Raw genomic sequence first — 12,018 nt, 5'->3', positions numbered from 1 at the left:
CTTGTTCTGCCATTTGCTAGCCTGTGTAGGTGTTTGGACAGGAGAATCTAATAAAGTAACTACAGCAGCAAAAGCTATTAACATTTGGATAATTGCTCCAAAGAAAAACATAAAAGTGAAATTGAATACTCCCTGGAAACATATGCATATGCAATAACACTGGATTAAACTCTTCATGTGGAAGAAATCCTCTATGTAGAACCACCTAATCAGTAATTAAATAAGTCATTCAAGACACAATCCATAAACCATTCTTTCTCTGTAGAAAAAGAATACACTGCTGCTTCTGAAATGATTGTCTGATGACCATCTTACAATCTTTTCATTGATACAGCAGCAGAAAGCAAATGGGGAGCAACAACAGAGGAAAAAGTAGACTCGGTGGGAGAAGAGGAGGGGGACTAGTGGGAATGAATCCACTGGCTGGTCATGATATTGCAGTTGAATAACCCATTGATGAGAACTCTTGATGCAAGTTCAGCTTCTCTTATCGGTGACTAATTTGAATAATAGTATTCTCATATTGTGAACCAGAGGAGACCGTTTTGGTTGTGTATGGTCCCATTGGCAATGAAATGTTAGTCTGACTTGTGATGGACTCAAGTGGGCAATAAAATTAATAAATATGAGGTACCCTTGCTTAGATAATTCTTAAATTGTAAGTCAAGGCTTGTTAAGAATGAGTACATAAAACATTTTTGAGGAGTGCAATACTTTTTTTTTTTTTTTTTGGGGGGGGGGTGGAATTGACACTGATGAACACCTCAGAGTTCATTTACAAATTATTTATTTGAATGAATTAAGAGATACATTAGTAGATTTACAGTGGATTTCAAGAAGGATAGCATTTATCCTTCAAGTAAAAAAACCCTGAATCCTAGCTATTCTTGCAAAAATCATTAATTACTAAGGAACTGTGACCAGCTTTTCCACAGTATCAGAAGTGATATAATAAATCCAGGTGCAAAATTGTCCTTCTTGACACTCATTTGAGCAGTCATAAGAACTTCTCTTTGTGGTTCTTGCTTTGGGGCTTCTGAAAATACTACATGAACTACAAAATGTTAATCATAAGATTATCATTTTCATGAAAATGCATGAAAGTTGAAAACCAGTTTTAGAATTTGTTACATACAGAATGAAGAGAACATTCTTCCACCTTCCGTAACTGACTAACCCGTAACTGTTTGAATCTAATGAATTATATAGGGGAATTTTCATTCTAAGGACAGCTAAAAGTTGAGTTTTTCTACAATTCCTGAGGCAACATCCCTTACCCCTGCAATATGTAGGAAGTCCTTTTTCTGAATATGATGTTATTTTAGAAACAAACCAGTTTATGAAATTTCTGAAACTGCAGGGAAATTCTCAGCTTCTGGCCCACAATTATTCTTAATGGTGCTCGATTTCTTTTTCACAGTCAGCCAGATTGCATTTATTTTTATAGTTCACCTTTTCTGCTTCTCTGACACTCATAAAGAAAAAAGGTTATACTCAAATTGTATTTGCAAGTTACACTGATGCTGGTAAGTGCCAGCATTGTAAATTTAACCTTATTAAACTGTTTGCTAATGGGGAAACATGCAGTACAACCAAGTGAAAGTAATTAAGTCAGCAAAGATTTTTAAAGATCTTTATTACTGTGTGTTTGATAGCTCTACATTTGTCTTCTAATTTAGAAGAGGACTGGAAAGAACCTGTGCATTTGACCTGTACAGAGGCTGATGTTAACTGGCTATGTTCTGCATTCTCCCGCCTCCTCTTGCTTTCCTCCATCTTTCTCCTTTGCTACTCCCTGTCATTCAAATAGCTTTTTTCCATCTTGAATAAGTCGTTTTGCTTTTACAGATATGAGAGACCGTTTCTCTTCAGCAGGGAACAATGAACAATGGTATTTGAATTCTTAACTACAACACATGCTGATAGGAATAATGATAATTCATGAATGCAATATAATTACTTGAAATGCTTGGTTGAGTTAAATCTTCTTCTGCACATCTTGAATCATACATGATTGTAAAAGCATGAGGGAAAACTTAATTTATCATTTTTGAAATATTACTCTTTTAAGAATTATTTAATTAAAATACATTATGTCCTATGAATATGATTTTTATATTTGGTAAAGGTCTCTTTCCTGCATGGTATGATTCATTATGGTATTTATTACTACATTGCATAGAAATAAATCATATAGTCATTACCGGGACCAAAAGTTTGGTTACAATGCAGACCTGTTAGAAGCTGGGACAAACCTGACATAGAGGTCAGCTGAATGACCATAACTCAGCCAATCTTTGGGCTGAGCAGTGGCTCTAAGATATAACCTTTAGTTGGATATGAGAACTGTTTTTACCCTTGGAAGAATCAGGTTTTGGATTAGCTTCCTAGAGTAAGTAAGATGGTTTTAGAATGGACATTGGTGAGTATAGGAATGAGAACCGAGAAAATGTTTGAGGTGTCAGAGGTTTGAGCTTGATGGCCTAGGATGGGCCTTCCAGTAGTAATGAAGCTTGCTCTTCCAGTCTTTTCTGCTTCATAAATATTTGACATTTTTTATCAGGCAGATCAGATTAATCTTTTCTTTCATTGTAAATGATCTTTCTGAGAAAAATGTGGGTCCCTCCTTCAGCTTCCTATTAAAATTTACTTTTCCACAGGTACTCTTGGTCAGCTTCTTAATCAGAAAAGTCCAGGAACATCTGTTCTTAAGAGCTTTTTCTGGGCCAGGTCTGTGCACACAAATGATGTATATAAAAGATGGAAGGGATGCTGGGGGCACAGGTCATTCAGGGGGGTGCGGGGCCATGGCTATACCAACTATGTGAGGTGGCTGCAGTATGCTCCACAGCATGCTGTTGATACCAAGAGCAAACCATAGTGGAATTTAGGTGCCTTATCACTATACTCATTTGGGTTCTGAATTGTCTATGCTGCTAATTTTTAGCTGATGAGAAATTAGTGCAATCATTGGCTATTAGATTAATAGGCATTTTGATGTGTCTTCAGCACCTATGCTTACATTTAGATATCTAAACACTTTAGAGGTTTGGTTCCCAATAATATGGTGGCTTGAATTGGGAAGATTCAGAGAGGAATGATCAAGGGAATAGATGAAGGTGAGGTTCGGAGCGCTCTGCCTCCTTTTATTTTTTCTTTTCTTTTATCCCCAGCATGGCACTTTCTTGTGACTTCGCTGACTATATGATGACCCAGTTCTTCACTCCAAAGATAAGATTGTGCTGCAGGAAAGGCAGCTGAGGATTGCTATCCATCCTCACCACTGGTGTGGGTGATAATTACCACTGTGTAGTAATTAACTTGCCTGTGCATCAACAGACAAAAAAGGCCTGAAAAAAGCATTCTTTCCTTCCTGCCTACCATTCTGTGTGATTTGGAACTATTCTTTGAAGTCAGCTGTGTCCAGCGTTATTGGCAGCTACATTTGTGGCCTGCTGTACAGCCATAACAGAAGAAAAATTAAAGCAAGCAGTGAAGGGAAAAGACCTTTTTTTCTTCTTTATCCTATGTTGCTGCTCCCTTTGATATAATTTTAGGAGGTAAATGCAAGTCTGTTATGCTAAGGAAGCAATTATAATCAGTGAATCTAATGACAAATGATTTAGCTAACTACCCTCATTACACTGAACATCTGATTACATTGAACGTAATATTTGTCATTTTAAAGTGTTTCATTTACAACGTAACTTCAAACTGTTTCTCTTTCTAAAGCCTCCTGTACCTATTTTATGGCATAAGTTGCCTTCCACAGAATGATGGCAAATTTAATTTAATCCTTTATTCAGGGATATCTTGTTATAATCCATGAGGTTTTAATATTTTTATTTTTGAATTCTTTTCTAAAGACAAGGAAACTGTTTCTGCCCCTAGAATTTCTGTGAGCATGGAACAAAATATGTCTGTGGAATATAACTTCTTTTTATTTATATGTGCATGTATATGCGCTCAGCAGCTTCTCAAGCTGCAGGCTTCTTGGCAAGGTGATGTTTTCTGTATCCTGTATAATTTAGTCAAGGCAGAAAATAGACGTGATGGCACTCATGGCTTCAGGCTGAAGTAAAATTCTCTAATAGTTACTTTGGTAAAAATGACATAAAGGACATACCCACTTAGAGACAGTTAATTACAGTGAGAGAAGGGGGTTGTTTCTGGAACGAGCTTACAGATCCATGCCTGCATTATCGCAAAGACAAGATCATATATCAAACCCTGTAAGTAATGCATTAAAGCCCATCATAAAACTGGCAGATTTCTTCACCCCCTGTTGCCAGTGCAGAACTTCTCCAAACCAAATTGCTCATGCAGTTAGGAAGCTTATGCTGTTTGTTGTCATCCCACTATTGTCCTTTGATTTTAGTCTTACTCTCCTTTCCCCCATGTTTATCTGATTTGCTCATTTACAATTTTCGCTATTGCCATCAAATTCAGAAAATAGTAACCTGAGCAGATTTACAGGCTTCAGAGAGTGATCCCATTAAAATATTCTCTTTTTAGTTCAGTGGGATATTTATGAAGTAGGTGAAATACTATTTTCTGGTTTTTAATACCAGGTATTTGGTATGTTGCATTGTGTTTAAAAATGCAACAGTAAAACTAGACTGCAATGCTATATACACTAATTTGTCATGTAGTTTATATGACTATAAAAAGTGGAAATCTGATGCCTCTTAGAATTTTAAGATGTGGTTCTAAATGAACTAGATGTTTGTGGCTGAACTCTCTCTAAATGCAAAATCGTTATGAAGGAAAGATTGAAAATTAAGCATTCACTCTGAAGGACATAACAAGGAAATAATAGCTAAATTTGTCTCCTGACAAACATAATGAGAAACATTTTAGGTAGAACAGAAATTGAGATTCATTGCATCTAAGTGAAGCAAGACCAGAGTGAATAGAAAGATGCTGGACAAAGTAAATTAAATTGTCTTGCTGATCTAAAAGATATACCCAGCTGGCTTGAATTTAGATTTGTGTTTTTTTCTCTTCCAGTTATATACTCTTTGTGCGAGTGTAAATTCATTGTATCTTCAGACTTTTGACAAAGTATGATCGGTATTTATTATACATAATGTTCTGAAATTGAAAATTATGTATCTTGACAGATTACACTAAAAAACCTCAATGACCCATACATACACTGAGTCTTTGCTCACTGAGGTGGACATCTTGTTCATTCTGTTTTCTTTATCCTCTGCAAATGTAGAGAAAGTATATCTACAGTGGTCAGAGGTGAAGCCTTTTCTTTCACTTCTGATTACTGATATGAATCCAAGCCTACAGCTGTAATAGAAATGCTGACCATCCTATGATTATGTGTCATGTTATCATTTTAACAGTATATTCCATGTCTGGAATATCATGAGCCAATAAGGGGAAATACACTCTGTGATAGGCAAGTGTGGAAGCAATTAGTTAGTACTAATGTGTTCAGTGTGGAATTGGCAGTTAGGAAGATAATGGGAGAGGCAGAAAGGCAGCTGTAAGTGGTTTGCGGCCCAAGAAATTCCCTTTCACTTAGTAAAACAGGATAGTTTCAAGTGATCCAGGAAGTAGACAGATGGCAGGAGGCTTGGCATACTGGGTTACCCAGGAGGGGCTTACACATCAAATATATTAATTACCCAAGGTAATTTCAGAGCCACACGGTGTTAAAATTTCCTGTTTTGTGTTTCAGGTTGCGTAGTAGTAGTTGTGAATGGTGAGAATACTGCTATGTATGCTGTTTCAGAGTTTAAAATTGCAAAACTATTGTGAAGATTTTTTCTAATAATTAAACGTTTCTCTAACCCCTAATAATACTGTACATAGGATTGTATCATTAAGACGTTAGGGTTAGAATCCCCTTTACATCCATGATCTTATTTTATCATGAGACCAGAGCCTTGTTACATTGCCCTTTTTGCTGAAATACATATTTTTCTAGGCATGTATAACATGGAATGTAGGAAGTCCTTGTGTGTTGTGCTGTCTGATTGTTCATATGTACAAACTTCTGTGGAGTAATACAGTATGCTGAGACTTTAATTGGTAGAGTTATCTTAATGTATTATCTGTGTATGAAAACTATTCCTGTCTTGTGCACCTAAATAGGGATAGAATATTACAGTTTTATTTTTTCTGGACTTGTAGCATGAATAGAGAAACAGAAATACTGCAAACTAGTGTAGAAACACTAGTAAAATTTGGAGGAATCATGCTGTGTTGAAGTAACTGTCAGTTTAAACAGTCTCTGTCATTGCAAGGTATCAACTGTTGCAAACTGAAGATTTGTAAAATATATTTTCAGATACATGGTTTCAAGTAAATGGCTTAAAATCACTACCTCTTTGTGTGGGTTTAGAGTGTAGATATGCTTGGTAATTTATCATTTATTGAGATTTACCATTTATTAGAAAAAACATGTGACAATTGCCATTTGTTTGCTCTGGCAGCAGATCGTTTTCTGCAGTGGGTACTTGATACAACAGAAACAGTTGAGTTTGGAAGCATGTGTATATATACATACAAACACACATGTATATATAAAAATATGCTTCTAAATGTTTGAACACATATATGCATGCTATACACCTGGATGCATCTATAGTTAACAACGAGATGACAAAATATAGTTTTTTTATTTATTTTTATTTTTTTAATTAAAGAAATAGGTATGTGTGTATTTATGTGCATATACAGAGAGATATTAATTATGTCACAGACATATATATGGAGCTGAAGAAGAAAATTAATGGACACCAATTCCAACACTCCCCAAGTTTGCACCTCTGTATTGATGTGTTCTTTGCCATGTTGTTGACCATGCTTCTTGAATAACTTGTGACCAAGGGGCTGAAAATCAAGTAGCATTCAAATATATTTTGGGGGGTTGGACCCGATGATCTCTGGAGGTCCCTTCCAACCCCTACAATTCTGTGATTCTCTGATATTTCCATCCTCCTTTTGAAGGCAGTATGAATTTCTTTATATGTATGCCACAGTTATGAAGACAATATAAAAGATAATTCTTTATTGTAACAGCAGCAAAGCAGCCCAACTTGCCTTTATTTAGTGCTGTTTAATCCAATTATCTCCCCTCTGCCCCCAATTACTTCTTTGCTATTCTTATATTTCAAAGAAAGGGTGATTGACAGATAGGATAACTAGGGGCTTCCTAGAGCAACAGTCTGAGAGTAAGTCTAGAAACTTGGCTTTTCTTAAATTCTTTGAATGTGCAAAGATCTTACGAATGCATGTGTCAAATACAGTTGTCAAGCCTCCTTGGGCTATTGTTTTCAATTTTTCAAGCTTTTGTGTGTCCAGATCATTTTTGTAGGCTGTCCTGTAAACTGCTTCACTAGGAAAAACAATGATACTTCAGCGTCTCCTTTGTATGGAGGTTCCAGGAGAATTTCTGGAAAAAAGGAGAAAAAAAAAAAAAAGAAAAAAAAAGAATAATTTTGTGATAGTGTTTTTCTTTTTGAACCCTAAGATGTTTAGTACCTCAATCCATAGTAAGTTTTCCCTGAGATATTTGTCCCTTTATTTGACATTTTTACATAGGAAATGTCTTTAAAATTGGAACATAGCAATAATCCCCTGTTGTTATAATGCTTATTGTTTTGTTGTTGTTTTTGTTTGTTTTTACTTTTTTTCTTTTCTCTTTTAAAGAAAGGCTTTTCTACTACAACTTAGAGAAATGGTAAGGCTTTTAGTAGCAAAACCAGCATCACAATTGCAGACAAAGAACTGTGATTTCATTCTTGATCATTTCAAATGGATTAGAAAATATTGTCCAAATTGGGCACTGTGCCAAGATTGCCATTAACTTTTCCCATAAAATATGATTAAGGACCTTAACAAGCATTTAGTAATTAAGTGAAGTGCTCTGGAAATTTATATGCTGTCCACAGTTTGTCATGTTCTGTAAAATACTGAAGACAGTTTTTATGAAAAGCAATAAAAATAAAGCACTTGAGAAACATCTGGGAGTGCTATCTGATTGTGTGGGGGGAATAGTTTCATTGGTAACAGGATATTTTGATATTTAAAATTAATGTTGTGTATAGCTGATTTTTGTTTGTTCTTTAGGTTAATGAACAAGTGACTGAATTAATATAGTAATTCCTATAATTGTATATCCTATTCTAGTGTCTGTGTTGCTTCATTCTGTACCCTGAGTTGATTATTTTCCATGTACTCCATTAATGTGTGTACTGTTCTGTATTTGGTTTTTGGTTTCATTTAATGCAGCTGAATTTGCTGAAATAATAGCCCAAAGAGAATGGAAGTACTGAACAGACTCTGAATGAAGCACATTTTCCTGTAGCATAGCAGGAAAAAAGAGTAGAGGCTTTTAGTCTGATAATGTCCAGTGGATAGCAGGATGATGCTTCGGTTTTTAGCTTTGTTAACAAAGGAAAAGGTTGGCCTGTTGCTGCTGAGGTAGCTTTTATGTGCTGTGGCCACTCGTAGTGATTTATGAGTAATTTTCTCTGCAAACCTCTTTTCCTTCCAATAGTCTCCAGCTTCCTCTGACACAGAGTACATTCTGGATTGTACACAGGCTTAATGGAATAACAGAACTAGATTAGTTTTCTTTGCTGTGCTTTGAAAGGGGATTAATTCATACCTTAAATCTGGGGGAAGATGCTTTTCAACACTACAAAACTATGGGCAGCAAAATCTACTAGAATTAGAGGTGAATGGATTTTTTTTTAATCAGTGCAGTTATTTCAGATTGTTGAATAGTAAAAGGCTGTGCAAATTTGCAGTCTGCATCCCTATTTTGCAGATATGAAACTGTGTGAATAACTTCACTCGTGGATAAAATAATTTTCATTTTTTGTTACAGTTAAAATTTAGTTACCACATTCCACGGGGCAGCTGGATTTCAGTTTCAGCCTGGGTCAAGATTTGGCTGTGACCTTTAGCCAGGTCTGCTCCTTGTGCACAGGCACTAGACCTGGTTCATATCTTGAGGTTTCCACCAGAAAATCTTTTTTTTCTTTTTTTTTCCTAAAGGTTCCATATTCATTGTTTTTGGTTCTCTGTGTGTGTGCTTGTGTTTTGTTTTTAACCGTGGCCAGAACTGCTGCAGGGGTAGGTGTTTCATGATTCTCACTGGAGGCTTCATCTAGTCAGGAGTCCCAGTCGATGTTTCTATTTGCAGTGGCCCCAGCAGTTTTAGGAGCTTTTCAAACAACAGAACAAGTCTTGAGGTCTTGTCACTGTGATATGTAAGATATTTCCTCTGCCTATTGAACATTTAATGTTAATTCATCAGTGGTGAGCAATTAATTTACTTGTAAGGCAGACAGGAAAAATAAAAAGCGTCTAGGGTTTCTGAGTTAAAGGAGACAGGAGAAGAGCTCCACGCTTCCCATGCTTTAGCATTGCTAAAGCTCTTTCTCTCTGGTGTTGATAAAGAGAACTTTTCCTGTTTTAGGAGAGAAGGATGGAAGCATGGAAGTCCTCTGTACAAAACATCAGCCACCTTTGTCTTTTAAAACAGCGCAGGTAGCATCTGTGTATTTTATAGAAACGTTTAATGGTACTATTCATTGAAAAGTGAAAGGTTATAGAAGAAACTAGGGAAATGTGGGCTGAAAAGCTTTACTTTGTAGTATATACACCTGATACAGTAAGAATGCGTTCTCTGTCACGTTTGTGTTGTGTAGGTAAATGACATTTTTCTGTAGTTTCTCCTTTCATGCACCAATTCCTTTGCAAAGAAATATGCAGAAATTGTATAGGAAGGCAGTTTGTTTTATTTTTTGTTTTTTAAATTTACACATGCATGCCTGAGTGCACATATTGCAAACACCATTTTGCTTGTATGATGTATATTTACTACTTACAGGGCTTTTTTTGTTGTTGTTGTTTCTTTCTTTTTATATTGTGAGCTTGAATATGTATTCCTCAATGTCAGTACTATGTTTCATATTTGGGATTCTGTTCTGATGTTATTGCAGCTATATACAACTAATATTAAAAAGCCAAACCAAACAAACAAAAACAAACAAACAAAAACTTTCAGTGCATGAGATTCAGGCACTGTTTACATGCCAAGTTACCCAAAGTCACTATTAAAATCAAAACAGTTGCCACAAACCTTTCAGTGATGAAAATGAATATTTTGGTGAAAATCACTTTCAGAACTAGTCTTTGTACTATCTAGGGATTAAAATTTTGCACTGTACTGCCAAAGGGCTGAGGAAACGTTTGTCTCCAGGACAAGAAAAATGTTCCTCATTAATTTAAAGAAAGGGCGTTAGTGCCTATTTACCCTTGTATTAATTCTTGATCCTCTCTTATCATGGAATTAAAAAAAAAATTAAAAAAAAATCCAATCTTAGGATGATGTCTAAGAATAGTCACCTAGATACATTTTGTTTGGGACTTTAAAGAATTAACAGTCTTACCATTATTTTGTTTGTTTTCTCAGAGCATTCTACCTGGACAAGTCAAACCTGCCTGCAAATTCAACATCTAAAGCAGCTTACATAGATAAGGTAAATAAAAATGTTAAGTGCCTAATTAAACTCTGTATGTTACACACTGTGTTATTGTAATCCTTTCCTGAGGTGTTCTTTATTCTGTTCAGAAATGGAATTCAAAGCTATAGGGGCTTTGGATATAAGGAAAGGAGGAAGTCTCTTGAAGCTTTCTGTTGCACCTCTCTTTTAGGGGTATGTGGTTCTGAACCATGAGGTTCTGTATCCGCAGGTGAAGCTGGAGGGCATCAGCGTGTCTCAGAAGGAGAACCATAGCTTTTCTTTTTTGCCACATTGTCAGAGCAATGCAATCACACCAGGAGCATGCACAGGGTTGGGTGAAGGGCTGGTGGGGGCACATACAGGCAGAATTTTTTTGTTCCAAAAATTGGAATTGCTGTTAAAAATTAAATACTCCTTCAGCATCCTACTCAGAAGGCTTCCTTCTGAACCTCCTCATTTCAGCTTTCTCCAAATACTTTCATCTTTATTTAAACCTCTGTGGCTGAGAGATCCCAGGGGCTATGAAAATTCATTTAATGCTCTCTCCTACTGTTGGAGAGTTAATACCCCTACTGAAGACCAATAAGGAGAAATATAGAAATTCCTAAGGTCTTGTCTGTACTGACTTACAAGCAAAAGTGATTGAGTTACTGTGGCTTAAGAAATATAGTAATCATCAGCTGAGCTTTATGACAGACTAAAATTTTATGACCGTATCATCTAGCACAATCATTAATGGACAGATAGCTCCTGTTTCTTGGCTCTGTGCTGGACCGCGTGGAAGGGGAGGAGGAAGAGCATGTGCCTCTCCTTCCATTGTGAGTCAGGAAATTTAATTTTCTAAACAGTCACAGCTGCAGCAGGATAAATTAGCTTACATGTAGAGTGCTTGTTACCCTCAAACCTGTTCCCTATCTATTTTAGTAAAAAGGCCAAGGGCGAGTTAAAAGCATCTCATAGTCCAGAGGTAACCAAGGGATGCTAATTTAACGTAATGCATTTATTTTGTAGTTGGAACAAGCTAAGAGTGAGCGCATGGTGTCAGTTTGTGGGCGTGACTTCTGTTATGTTCTTCATAGCTCTGCATTTGTAAATGGCACCAACTAAAATCAATTTAAATGGATGCAAGTTAAATCAATAGGAGGTAAACCAAGTTAAATCTATTTGTGCCCAGATTTAAATATGGTGGTTGTTATAATTGATTTACTTGACCTGCATGCTTTTTTTGAGTGAAGTTACCTCCATAAATGGGCGAATGAGGCTGATGTTTCCCTACTTAGTTAAAGATGTCTCTAGGGAATGAATCTCTTTTTCAAGAGACTTAACCTTTGGTTAATGGAGTTTTGCTGGAATTTTAAAGTGCTTCTGGAATAAAGAGAAAGGGAATTTGGAATTATGGGCTTTGCAAAACCATGTTGCGAACCTCTCCTTTACATGAAGCACCATGAGATGTTACTTTTCATTGCCAGATTTCTCTTGAAGGCTCTTCTGACAGCAGCCTTCTTGAAGGCTTGAAGCT

The 12,018-nt window shown here is 36.2% G+C and overlaps 1 protein-coding gene across 5 annotated transcripts in view; it reads left to right on the top strand.

Moving 5' to 3' along the window:
- Positions 1-12,018, top strand: part of PREX2 (phosphatidylinositol-3,4,5-trisphosphate dependent Rac exchange factor 2) — a 177,981-nt gene that overhangs the window by 135,922 nt on the left and 30,041 nt on the right. For all 5 annotated transcript variants that reach the window (XM_083827119.1, XM_083827120.1, XM_083827122.1 and 2 more), the window contains one exon: positions 10,448-10,514. In XM_083827119.1, coding sequence (XP_083683245.1) covers positions 10,448-10,514 — 67 coding nt within the window. The remainder of the gene's footprint in view (positions 1-10,447; positions 10,515-12,018) is intronic.

Source organism: Anser anser (assembly GCF_964211835.1).
Source record: "Anser anser genome assembly, chromosome: 2".
In the NCBI taxonomy this organism is placed as follows: Eukaryota; Metazoa; Chordata; class Aves; order Anseriformes; family Anatidae; genus Anser; species Anser anser.
This window is presented reverse-complemented; position numbering and strand designations above follow the sequence as displayed.